The following is a 13,833-nucleotide window of genomic DNA, read 5'->3' as shown; positions in this document are numbered from 1 at the left end:
TTGTAGTGATTTTCAATTTCACCGTCATTTAGCTCCCTAAACAAATCGGTAAATGACTGAAAAACAGCAAATGATGTCAGAACATGTTGGAAATTGGTGACGTCGCTTTGAATGATGCATACTGAACGAAAAAATAGGCTGGAGTTCAAATAAGTTTAAAAAACATTGAAGTGCCCGTGTAACAGATGAGTTCTCGTCCGAAACCCTGATACTCCGGAAGAGATTGTTCAGTTTGTACACGAGGTGCTTCCAGTTTTCTCCGTGACCCTCTCTAGTCTTTTGCACATGCGATGCGGGCGAAATGATGATATCATGCCAAGTTCCAACATTTTCAGAGTTCATTGTGTAGTGATTTTCAATTTCACCGTCATTTAGCTCCCTAAACAAATCGGTAAATGACTGTAAAACAGCAAATGATGTCAGAACGTGTTGGAAATTGATGAGGTCGCTTTGAATGATGCATACTGAACGCAAAAATAGGCTGGAGTTCAAATAAGTTTAAGAAACATTGAAGTACCCGTGTAACAGATGAGTTCTCGTCCGAAACCCTGATACTCCGAAAGAGATTGTTCAGTTTGTACACGAGGTGCGTCCAGTTTTCGCCGTGCCCCTCTCTACTCTTTTGCAGATGCTATGCGAGCGAAATGATGATACCATGCCAAGTTCCAACATTTTTAGAGTTTATTTTGTAGTGATTTTCAATTTCACCGTCATTTAGCTCCCTAAACAAATCGGTAAATGACTGAAAAACAGCAAATGATGTCAGAACGTGTTGGAAATTGATGATGTCGCTTTGAATGATGCATACTAAACGCAAAAATAGGCTGCTGTTCAAATAAGTTTAAAAAACATTGAAGTGCCCGTGTAACAGATGAGTTCTCGTCCGAAACCCTGATACTCCGAAAAAGATTGTCCAGTTTGTACACGAGGTGCGTCCAGTTTTCGCCGTGACCCTCTCTACTCTTTTGCACATGTTATGCGGGCGAAATGATGATACCATGCCAAGTTCCAACATTTTCAGAGTTTATTTTGTAGTGATTTTCAATTTCACCGTCATTTAGCTCCCTAAACAAATCGGTAAATGACTGTAAAACAGCAAATGATGTCAGAACGTGTTGGAAATTGATGGCGTCGCTTTGAATGATGCATACTGAACGCAAAAATAGGCTGGAGTTCAAATAAGTTTAAAAAACATTGAAGTGCCCGTGTAACAGATGAGTTCTCGTCCGAAACCCTGATACTCCGAAAAAGATTGTCCAGTTTGTACACGAGGTGCGTCCAATTTTCGCCGTGCCCCTCTCTACTCTTTTGCACATGCTATGCGGGCGAAATGATGATACCATACCAAGTTCCAACATTTTCAAAGTTCATTTTGTAGTGATTTTCAATTTAACCGTCATTTAACTCCCTAAACAAATCGGTAAATGACTGAAAAACAGCAAATGATGTCAGAACGTGTTGGAAATTGATGACGTCACTTTGAATGATGCATACTGAACACAAAAATAGGCTGGAGTTCAAATAAGTTTAAAAAACATTGAAGTGCCCGTGTAACAGATGAGTTCTCGTCCGAAACCCTGATACTCCGAAAGAGATTGTCCAGTTTGTACACGAGGTGCGTCCAGTTTTCGCCGTGACCCTCCTTACTCTTTTGCACATGCTATGCGGGCGAAATGATGATACCATGCGAAGTTCCAACATTTTCAGAGTTCATTTTGTAGTGATTTTCAATTTCACCGTCATTTAGCTTCCTAAACAAATCGGTAAATAACTGAAAAACAGCAAATGATGTCAGAACGTGTTGGAAATTGATGACGTCGCTTTGAATGATGCATACTTAATGTAAAAATAGGCTGGAGTTCAAATGACTGAAAAACAGCAAATGATGTCAGAATGTGTTGGAAATTGATGACGTCGCTTTAAATGGTGTGTACGGAATGCAAAAAAGTCTGGAGTTGTAATAAGTTTTAAAAAAATGAAGTGCCCATGTAACAGATGAGTTCTCGTCAGAAACTCTGATACTTCGAAAGAGATTGTCTAGTTTGTACACGAAGTGCGTCCAGCTTTTGCCGTAACACAAGAAGTCCGGAGTTGTAATAAGTTATTAAAGATAAAAAAGAGGCACAATGCTCGTTAATTAGCTTCAAGCCTTTCGGAATAGTGCAAACTGCACTGCACATAGCTCCGTGCAGTCTACACTATTCCTCAAGGCTTAAAGCTAAGCAACGTGCAGATGAGTATTGCGCCCCTCCTTTATCGTCTCTGCACTCAGGGCTTATAAACCGCTCCTAGTGCCTCTCTCTTCGCGAGGTGGGACTAAAAAACAGCTTACTAAGAAACTATAGTACCGGTTCATGGCACGAACCGGTACTAAAGGTGCCCGTGGGGCCCAGCCTGACCACAGTCTGACGCAGCATCATTAGTACTGGTTCGTGACACGAACCGATACAAAAGGTTGCTCACGAACCAGTACTAATGATCTCCGCCCGCCTAGCCGTTGGAACCGGCACTAATGGACACATTAGTGCTGGCTCAAAATCAAACCGGCACTAATGTGCTTCACATTTGACCCTTTTTCTACTAGTGATAATGCAAACATAGCAGTTACCGTCATATGTTAGTACAGAGAGCTACTTCAACAAAGCTAGCTAGTACTATGCGCAGTGTTTTCCCTTCTTGAAGCCGGCTGTTTGGAACAATTAAGAGCGGTCTAAGTGCATCTCGTCTTCACCAGTCTCACTGTTTAAAAAAAATGCATGTACGGAACTTGCTTCAGCAATCTTTCTATTCCCAAAAACAAAAATTGGATCTCTCCCAAAAAGACACCTCATCTCTCCTCAAATAGAGGGAGAGTTGCAACTCTTTCAATAATTTTTCAACCCATGCCACCTCAGCACGCCGTTAACAATGACCACCGGCCAGTCGCATCGCCGCTGCCGGACCACCTCGTCGTCGTGCCGCTGACGTTGGACTGCACCGCCGTTGCTGACCGCCCGACTTGCCGCCACCCGCCGTCACGACTCACCTCCATTCACTCTGCCACCCGCCACCCCCACTCCGCCATGCCACCGGTCATCGGGTCAAGCTCCACCAATGTCTTACATGGATGTGAGAGACAAATAGAAGAGAAAATATTCTCTGACATGTGGGGCTTGTATGTCAGAGTAAATCATAGGGAGATATTTATAGGGAAACTTCTACAGCCACACACCTTTATAAAGAGATATTTTTTAGGACACCGCTGGAGATGCAACAAAGACCGGGTGTGAACGGTCGTCCGGCTGCAACAAAGAGGATGGCCATATATTATTCATGTGCAGATTCATGAGGCACATTCGAAATAAGATTAAGTGCGGCTTGGGATTTTTTACATACACACAGACAATTATTGGGGCAGCTTCAACCCAAGCAAAGACAAGTGGTATTCTATAATCAGCGGCAACAGAACATAGGGAATACTTCTTGCTTCGTGGAAATTATAGAATGAAGGGAATGCAAGGGTATTTAGCAATATTTCATCCATACCATCTGTCATCGCATGCGAGATAAGAGTCAAAGTCACACTTCACTTTTTCCGGATCTACCAATGCTTGTCTTTATTAGACAAACTTGTCATGACAGCACTCATGTTGATCGCATTAGGGCTTGATTTTATTTATTTATTTATTTCTTTTGGCTTTCAACCTTTTTTTTCTTATTGATTTACTTATTTTCTATCCATTTTCAATTTTCACTTCTTTTGTTTCATTAATATTTTTGGGTTTATTCCCCACTCTTTAGACTTGAATATATTTTCCCTAGTATATTCATACATGAAATGCATATTCATAGGTATACGAACAAGTTTAATATTTTCAGTTACATGTATTTTTAATATGTAAATCAATTTTATGCATTTATATTTTAAATATGATGTAAACATATCATTTCATATATATGAACTCTGGTAATAATATATGTAAACTTTTTAATGGATGAATATATTTATTATATATATATAATACGAGATGGGCATTTATTACATATATGTGAGCATTTTCTTTGCATAGGTGTATATTTTTCATTTTTCACAATTTATTTTTTCCTTTCCAAATTACTTTTTGGCGCAATTTTTCTGAACATTTTGACCAAATACATTATTCCTTAAAAGAAGGCCTTGATCGGCTGCCGCATGGTCGGCCGCTTCAAGTGTTTGCCCAACTAGTCCCTTTGGAGCCCAGAAAGACTATTCCTGAGGAAGGGGCGGAGAATAAGAGACGTCTTATGGACGTGGAGTTATTGTGCTCGAGCTCAAATGAGCTCTTTATCCTGAGCATTGATTTCTGCGTGAGGATCTGTGCCATTTCTTTATATAGGAGGTTGTGGGCTGCCAGGGAAAAAGGTACTGTTCCGAAATACGTATGCGCTGCAGGCGGGTAGTGGGCCATAAGTTAACCGGATCGTGGACGGCCGTTCGAGTGAGAAGAGACGAGCCGTGGCCCGGAATATGCGTGCACGCCTGATCCATGGCACAGGGCGTTGCCTTTTCCTGTTGGTGGGGTCCAGAGCTCCATGGCCGCTGTTCTAGTCTGTTCTCCACTTTGGGTGTTGGCCACTGAGTCATCGAGAGAAGATGCGGGGGCGGCGGCGGCGGTGACAAGCCATGGAGTTCCTGATGATGCAGCCTATACGCGGGTTCGTAAAAATCTTCCCTTTTCTCGTGGTTGACTTCCTGGATTAGCTACGTGGACTTATAGTTTGAAACGGATTTGGTTCGTCATCCATCAGATCTACTTTTCTGGAGGAGGTTGGCGAGAGTATAGTGCCGCCTCCTACGGCAGAATATGGTGCGGTGCAGCGGGCACTGGCGCATGGGATGGAAAGGCGGCGGAGCAGCCAGTGCTAGGGGCGGGTGTGGTGGATCAGTCAACGGCGGTGGGGGATTTCATGGCGGCAGAGCAAGGTGCGGGGGAGCAGCGCAGACGCTCAAATCTGGGCGGCCGGCGTAGCGGCGGTAGACGGGAGAGAGAGCTCGCCCGCAGCTTCAGTGCTGTCAACTGGGAAGATGAACCCCCGGGCTCCTGGATGGAACAAAAGGTCAGTGGTTGAGTTGATCATGCAGATAAATTGGAGCAGTAAGAACCTGGGATAGATGTGCTGAAGTAGTGTGTTCATTGTGGCCATGGCAATACTTGTATGCTTAGGTAGCGAAAGATTTCTTGTTACATCAAATAATCTACTGGGACTTTAAGACAAATGATTCCATGGATTATAACAACTACAGAATTAGATGCACTTGTTGTAGGTAGAATGATGCTTGCGAACCAGTGAATTACAAGGATCTAGTTAGTATTGTATGAACTATGCTTGCTGAACCTTTGTAAACTAAATAATGGAATGGAACTTTTTAAAGAAATGATTCCCTGGATTAGAACCACTACAGAATTAGATGCACTTGCTCCAAGTAGAATGATGCTTGCAAACCAGTGAATTAGATGGATCTAGTTAGTATGAGTGATGCTTGCTGAACCTTTGTCAGGTAAATAATGGACTGGAAGTTTTTAAAGAAATGATTCCATGGATTAGAACAACTACAGAATTAGATGCACTCACTGTAGCTAAAATGATGCTTGCGAACTAGTGAATTACATGGATCTAGTTAGTACTCCCTCTGTAAAGAAATATAAGATTGTTTAGATCAATAAAGTAGTGATCTAAAAGCTCTTATATTTCTATACGGGGGGAGTATGAATTATGCTTGTTGAACCTTTGTAAGCTAAATAATGGACTGGAACTTTTTAAAGAAATGATTCCCTGTATTAGAACCACTACAGAATTAGATGCACTTGCTCCGAGTAAAATGATGCTTCCAAACCAGTGAATTACGTGGACGTAGTTAGTATGAATGATGCTTGCTGAACCTTTGTATGGTAAATAATGCACTTGAAGTTTTTGAAGAAAGGATTCTCTGGATTAGAACCACTACAGAATTAGATGAATTTGCTCCAAGTAAAATGATGCTTGCAAACCAGTGAATTACATGGATCTAGTTAGTATGAAAGATGCTTGCTGAAACTGCAGAAATTAGATGATTTACTTCCTCTATAAGTAAAATGATGCTGGCAAACAAGTGAATTACATGGATCTAGTTAGTATGAATGATGCTTGCTGAAACTGCAGAAATTAGATGCTTTACTTCCTCTATAAGTAAAATGATGCTGGCAAACAAGTGAATTACATGCATCTAGATAGTGTGAATGATGTTTGCGGAACCTTTGTAAGCTAAAATCATGGTTGCCTGTTTTCGCAAAGGCTACGTATTGGAGCTGCAGCACCTAGCGGAGCACCTTGCCCAAACCGCGTTAGTGCATTTGAGAAGGCTGTCAGGAGTTTTGCTGAGAACCCAGCCGAGAGTGTGATTACCCCAGTTATTGGCACTACATTTGACTCAGTGTGAGGTGTACAACTTCTACAATTTGTACTCGTGGGAGAAAGGCAGCCGACTGAATGTCAAGAGGACAAAATGCATGCAATAAATAGTGTGTGGGTGCTTGGTGAGTACAATTTTTTGCTAGTGGTACTGCTTCAACAATCCCAGTTTATTTGATCAGGTTGCGAAGTTGGAAACGAAAATTGCTAATCATTTTGCAGGGGAAAGCTGGTGTCGAGAACACAAGGTCTTGGCGATATGAATGCCGATGCGAAAATTACTACTAAGAGCAGAAGACAATGGTAGGTATATTGCGGAGCATAGAGACACGCACAACCATTCGCTTTCACCTAATTTTGGTGAGACAATCCACTGGCCTTCACGCAAACACATAGATGTTTACACCAGGGTCTTGTGAAGCAGTTAAGGCAGAATACAGCGTCATAGGAGGTTTCTTTGGGTCGATGGAAAATGTTCCGTTCACGAAGAGGTCTCTGTGTAATTTGTGTGGTAAGACAAATAGGGACCAGGCAGATGAGGATGTAAAGAAGACGATGGATGTGTTTGCGGAGATTGGAGCTAAAGATCCACACTTCACATACAGGGTTCAAGCTGACAGTGAGGGTAGGGTCAAGAATCTGATGTGGGCAACTGGTAGCAGCAGGCTGCAGTACAACTTCTTTGGCGATGTCATAACATTCGACATGACTTACAGGACGAACTTGTATGACATGCCTTTCGGCCTTTTTGTTGGCGTGAACAATCACTTTCAAAGTGTGATTTTGGCTGGTGTTCTTGTTCGCGATGAGACCCAAGAGAGTTTGGAGTGGGTTTTTTCAGAATTACTAAGAATGATGGGTGGTTCTCCACCCATGACCATACTTAAAGGTATTTTTCTCTGATTGGAAAATTTGACAATCCTTCGTCTGACATATAGATGATCTATATCTTGTGATGTTTGTTTACCTGATCGTTGGGCTGTTATGTAGACCAAAACCGTGCCATGGAGCTCGCCATCAGTAAGATTATGCCCGGGACAACACACAGATGGTGCAAATGGCACTTTTTGAAGAAGGCAAAGGAGCTGTTGGCTCCTCTGTATACAAAGAAAAGTGACTTGTGGTGGCTAGCATGCGTGTTTACCAAAATAGAGACGCCTGAACTTATCGGGAGAGATAATCTTAGTACAAAAATTCATAGATAAAACATGATCGCCCGCATAATGGGCTGACAAAAGAGTACACTAGTACGTTGGCACACTGATTGCCACGGTTACAGACCATTCCTGATTACAAGCTGCAATTACGAAAATTAACTAGTACACCACACTAGGGGGGCTATCCCCTATTACAAACCATACCGCACACGGAACTAGATGCTGCTGCACGAAGAAAAGCATGCCTAGTACAAGGATTAAGTTGGTTCCGGCCAACAGCAGCGCTGTGCCGTTGCTGTCAGCGGAGCAGCAATGCGGTGCGGCGCTGGGAGGGCTCGCCTGCTGCATGTGCGGCTGCAGGCGTGCATGAGCTGCTTGGATTCCCCCTGGATGCTGGCCGGGCTCGCTTGCTGTGTGTGCGGCTGGAGGCGCGCATGAGCTGCCTGGATATCCACCTGGCTGCCGTCCACGAACTGGCGCTGGCGGTTGGATCTATGCTGAAGGACACCGGATGGGTGCGCAGCTACAGAGCGTTGCAACATGTATGGCTGGGTCAAACAAAGGCGACTAAGCTCCGGGAGGTAGGTCTCCGTCGAGTGATTTCATCTTGAGATTAAATGGATAAGCATTTGATTTTTCTTAGCAAGGAGTACTTACATGTTTTCTGACGCACTTGTAGAAGCGTTCTCCAGCTCGGGAGACGAAGGTGACCACCTTATCGCCACAACGTGAACAAGGGATCAGCGGGAGCACCTCGTCGGGCTGCGAGGAAGAGGAGGAGGCCGCCATTGTTTCCGATCTGGTTGTCCCCGGAGAAGATGAAGAGGACAAGGGAAGGAGGAGAGCAGAGGTAGCAGAAGAATCTTGGAGTGGAAGGATGTAGGGATCGTCTCCGCGGTTTATTTTCGCTGGTTTTTTTTCGTCTCTCCTTCCACCACCCCTCCCACCCTGGTCCGCGGTTTATTTTCACTGGTTTTTTCGTCTCTCCTCCCACCACCCCCTCCCACCCTGGTCCATCGGTTTATTTTTCTCTCCACTCTTTATTACAACCAGAACTTTCCTAACGTATAATAAATCACGGATCTAACTTCCTTAAATTATGCAAATCAATCGATTCCTTTTATTGGTTCAATTTGTCTTAGAAAACAAATAACAGATTTTCCGGAAAAAAAAATACATTTTACTCTAACTTCTTTAAATTATGCAAATCAATTGATTCCTTATTGGTTCAATTTGTCTTAGGAAACAAATAACAGATTTTCAGGAAATAAATAATACATTTTAATCTAACTTTCCTAACTTATCTAAATCAATCGATTCCTTTTATTGGTTCAATTTGTCTTAGGAAACAAATAACATATTTTCAGGAAACAAATAATACATTTTAATCTAACTTCCTTAAATTATGCAAATCAATCGATTCTTTTTATTGGTTCAATTTGTCTTAGGAAACAAATAACAGATTTTCAGAAAACAAATAATACATTTTAATCTAACTTTCCTAACTTATTAGTGAAATTTGTTTTAGGAAACAAATAACAGACACGTCACAACTTTCCTCCCAATAAATAGTTTCTTAACATTTGCAAACTTACCTAATCAGACACGTCACAAACGGGCAGGTACTGATATCACGTTACCAAACAATAAAACCCCATTTGCATAAAAATCAATTCAAAAATCCTAATTTTCCTAAATTTTTACCTTTCCTTTATAACAACAAATATTTCCTATGTTTTCCATCGATATTAGCATTTTTTTGAACTGAGATCTCCGGGTTATGATTTTTTTTGCGATTCTTTTCAATTGTGACCTCTCCTTCCACTCCGACTCCTTCTCTCATAAACACCTCCACCACAGCCAGGTGACACTGCCCCAGACCTCCTGCTTCTCCACACCTTCTCCGCCACCTCCTTCTCGTACTCCATTAACAATCCCTCCGCCACATTTGTCCACGGCGGTGTCGAGGGCATGGCGCAGCAGCGTACCAGCGGTAGAGCAGCGCATAGCAGCAGGAAGCAACTCGCAGCAGGCGAGGCAAGCGGCCGACGGTAGAGGGCACAAATGCGGCTGGCATGGCTAAGGGGGCGGCCGGCAGAAGATGGCAACGACTGGAGGCGGCGCGAGGCAGGGGTGCGACAGCGGGGCGAGCGAAGGGATAGGCGGCAGCAGACGGGGCGAGCGCAGCCAGCGGGAGTGTGGCGCGCGGCCAGGGTGTGTGTCGCGCGGGGCACAGTGGTGCGGTGGCTGCGGCGAGCGCGACGGCAGCGGCGGGCGCAACCGACGCGGTGTAGCACGGGCGTGGGCATGGAGAGGGAGTGGCTCTGGTGCGCGGAAGAAGAGCGGCAGGCTCGGGCATGGGCGTGCATAGGAGCGGGCATGTGCCACGGGGTCAATCCGAGGAGCTCGGTGGCTACCCTGCAATGGCCATGGCGGACGGCGGTTCTCGACCACGGCGAAATACCTAACGAGAGCAAACGAGAGGGGAAACAGGGGAAAGGCAAGAGGAGATCATGGCGGTGTCAATGGCGCCCTAGGGGAAGACATGGGAGCTCGGGGCGGCGCGGATCGAACGGCAATATCGCGGTGGCCCAAGGATGAGGAAGACGGCAACGACGTCGATGCGGGGGTGCTGGACTTGATCTCGTTGGCACAGACGAAGTAGCGAAGGCGTTCGGAGCTCCTCGACAAGCTCCTAGCCCGCTTGGAGGGCAGTGGCCATGTGGACAGGGTCGGGCATGGTGGCCGTGGCGTCTGACTTCGTCCAGATCGACGGTATCGAGCGAGCGAGGAGGAGAAGTGGATTTGGGAGGGGGCGTCGAGGAGGAGTGAGGCCATGGGGGCAGGAAAGGCAGGGCGTCACCCTTATCCATTCCCCTTCGATGCCAGCGAGGTGGTCGGGCGGGAGCCCGGCTCTGTAGCGATGCGGCTCGGGGAACAGGAGAAGACGACCGCACGGGGACTGGACCGCTGAGCCGGTTCGGTGGCAAGGCCCGGGGGCAGGGCGAATCCCCTTTTACATCGTCCTTTTGGTTTTCAATGTATTCTAATCTATTTCTCCTTTTTAACACCGTCTTCTATTTATTCTTATCTACTAAATGATCTCTACTCCTAATGTCTCAGTTGGTAGTCTCCGTTCCGGGTTTATTTTCGTCCCACCTCCCGAGTGAGGGAGAGGCGGAGAGAGTGAGGAAGAGGGAGGGAGAGGGTGTGTGTGTGAGAATTTGATGGTAAAAAAGGTCGTCAATGTCACTTAATATGTATGAGAATATTCAATGTAATATTACCATAATTGATATTGAACTTTTAAAATTAATGTGGCCCCGTTGCAACGCACGGACGTTCTTCTAGTTAAAATAATGGGAGTGGTGGGAGTGGGACGAGAGACGACGTCCGTTTGCTGGGAGGCGGCTGAGCCGTGGCCCACTACGCAACGTTCCATCTGAGTTGTGGCCGCTAGGATGACCGCCGTTACATTTACTGCGGTAGTTGGGTGGGCCACATACTGCGAAAAAGCAGCGCATACTGCAACAAATACAGAGTGAAATACTAGCACTGGTGCGAATCTTGGCGTTATACAACGGCTGAGATAAAGGGCACATCTGAGCCCGAGCTCAGAATAGCACTTTCGACGTCTTATCCATACGACTAGCGTGGAATAGTTGAGGAAACACGTATGTCGCACCCAGATGGCCGGGTCAGCGTGGCCCATTAAGCATGTTATTTTTTATTTTTAGAATATATTATGCGTAATATATTTAAACAAATGTAAGAAACATTTTACAACAACGGAAAAAGTATATTCACGTATAATGAAAAATGTTCATATGTACTATATAAGAAAATGTTCATCCATACAAAATAAAATGTTATAACATATTTGAAATATGTTCATGTTTATAAAAATATTCATGTATTTGTAAGAACGATGATCCACCTTAACTAATACAATCTCCCTTCCACCCGCAAAAGAAGGGGTCATAGTTTTTTAAAAGATTGTTCATGGACATACAAAATTATGTTCATACACTATTGGAAATATCTCTAAAAGTATAAAAGGGGAAAATATATAATCAAGAAAAAATAGAAGAGGAAATGAAAAAAAGGAAAGAAAGAAAATAAAAATATACCGGTTGAAAAGACTGTCAAACTAACAGAACCCGGCAAATGGGCACGCACCTTCAAATGAAATGAAATTCAAACTTTTTTTTTCTTATCAACTGGTAGTATGAACAACCTTGCTTTTCAACTGCTAAGATGAAAGAAATTAGTGGAGATATGGCATGCAGCCATTATTAGTATCAAAAACACGAGCTAGGTCATTCTTCCAGTTTTTGCATGATCATAGTAGGTACTTACATTCGATTTGTGCATGATTGATAAATATAATTTCCTTATTATGAAGCTAAACCGAACCTAAACACATCCCAGACCTAATGTACAAATTTGGAAGATTGTCCAGGTACAAGACAGATCTGTAGAATGTCATGGGAGTCAATACTTCACGAAACTTCATATATGAGTAGAATTGTCAACTAAGTTTGATACACCAATTTTTAGAATTCTTAATTTTTTTTGAATTTACTATTTATGTGGGTGCGCGTGGAACCATATTTACCATTGTGTTTTCGCCACTTTGCACATGTAAACAGATGCTCGATCCGAGCGAGTGGCCGCCCCGTGCAAAGCCCGCACAATCTATGGGTAACAAAACGTTCGTGTCGTGTGTGTTGCTACGACCGTGCATGCATCAACTCAAGAGCACCTCACGTGCGCGCACCCATGATCGATTAGCACGTACTAGCCAGCCGTGCCCACACCCACCAAGTACCGAACCTAAGCTATGTGAAAGTGAAATCTTGCAAGTGTCGAGCTAGCTCAACGCACAAACGTGCAGAGACACAACACATGCGCACATGGCACTCAGCAGCTACTTAGCTCATTTTGTTGGCACCCACAGTGGTCTTGACAGCTTCTTCCCGGCGTGCAAGAACCCAAGGGGCAGGGATCCGGCGATCTCGGCAATGACCATCCTCAGCTCCAACTGGACCGTGATTCACGTCTTCTTCAAGTGTAGGAATAAATAATGGCAAATCAATGTGTATGGGGCACCAGGGGGGCGTTCGCCCCCAACCTTTGAAATAATGCGAAGTTGAGAAAATTTGGAAGGCTTCGATGGATTTTTTTTATGTTGCCCCCCCCCCCCCCCCCCACACACACACACACATATCTGCATATTTTACTATTTTATAAAATTCTAAAATAGTATAAACAACACCCATTACATTAAACAAGATAACAAGGAAATACCAATTGAATGCAATCCTCACACCACTTGTTTACCTATTCCAAATAAAGTAGTAAATAATAACTTTGTTCTTTATAGGCAACTTCAGTTTTCCGAGAAAGATTGAACAAAATTAACATGGTAAATTTACAACCTTTTAACAAGTACATTAAGCAAAACATGTAGAGTCGCTCACATTTCAAAGTTTCCTTTTTTGGTTTTATCTGGAACTCATCTAGCTTTTTAGGATTACCGGCGCACTCTTAAATTCACTTTCAATCAGTTGGATCAGAATGCGGCTTATCTAAATCAAAGTCTCTCTAAATAGAAGGCTTTGTGAGACTAGTAGTAGGAATTTTGATTGCTTTTGATTTTGGGGTGTCGTTCAAGTGCTTGCATCATTTTAGAGATGATCTAAATCAGTCAAGGCCCATCTCACCTTCGAGGAGATTGTGGGGTGAGATTTGGCTTTTAGGCGTAGAGTTATTAAAATCCAACTATCCAAGAGTAGGTCGCATGTGGTATTGGTCTACCTGGTGGGTTTCGGCATGTCCTCCTTAAGACATGCCAACATGTACATATTTCTTCCTTATTGAAAAGGCGGTGCTCCTGCAGATTTCTCAAAAAAATAGCATGAGAATGATAGCATGAATCTCGTACTGCAGATGTGTTGCATATAGGATTGCTTCATTTAACTTGTGGGTTATCACCTAGGCTAACCATTACACTTGCACTGAATATGGGTCAAAGGCCTGTGACTTTTTGTTAGGACTAGTAAGCATGTACATGCAATGCACGTCTCGATCAAAGCATCCTATGAAATTCATGTGGGTACTGAATTCCGAATTCATATTGAGATTAATTAACTTGCATGTAATGGAAGCTCTCCTAAGTGCAATGAAGCTTACTGTATACTACTCCCTCCGTTGACAAATATATGAGTGAGTTTTATTTACAACAACACATGAAAAATAGTAATAA

General features: G+C 43.6%; 1 protein-coding gene across 1 annotated transcript; it reads left to right on the top strand.

The window, feature by feature from the left end:
* The first annotated feature begins 4,397 nt into the window (after positions 1-4,397).
* On the top strand, positions 4,398-5,424 carry LOC123124214 (uncharacterized). Its single transcript, XM_044544876.1, has 2 exons — positions 4,398-4,674; positions 4,768-5,424. Exons 1-2 carry the CDS (start codon positions 4,552-4,554, stop codon positions 5,086-5,088), a joined length of 444 nt encoding a protein of 147 aa, XP_044400811.1. The 5' UTR covers positions 4,398-4,551; the 3' UTR covers positions 5,089-5,424.
* Positions 5,425-13,833: the final 8,409 nt, after the last annotated feature.

The sequence above is a fragment of the Triticum aestivum genome, chromosome 5D, assembly GCF_018294505.1.
Source record: "Triticum aestivum cultivar Chinese Spring chromosome 5D, IWGSC CS RefSeq v2.1, whole genome shotgun sequence".
Taxonomy (NCBI): domain Eukaryota; kingdom Viridiplantae; phylum Streptophyta; class Magnoliopsida; order Poales; family Poaceae; genus Triticum; species Triticum aestivum.
The sequence above is the reverse complement of the archived record's forward strand: the minus strand, read 5'-3'. Positions and strand labels throughout refer to the sequence as shown.

Coding starts and splice junctions, on each gene's coding strand:
- LOC123124214 (XM_044544876.1), top strand. CDS start 4,552: ATGGCCGCTGTTCTAGTCTGTTCTCCACTTTGGGTGTTGGCCACTGAG. Junction 4,675..4,767: donor ATGATGCAGCCTATACGCGG/GTTCGTAAAAAT, acceptor GTCATCCATCAG/ATCTACTTTTCTGGAGGAGG.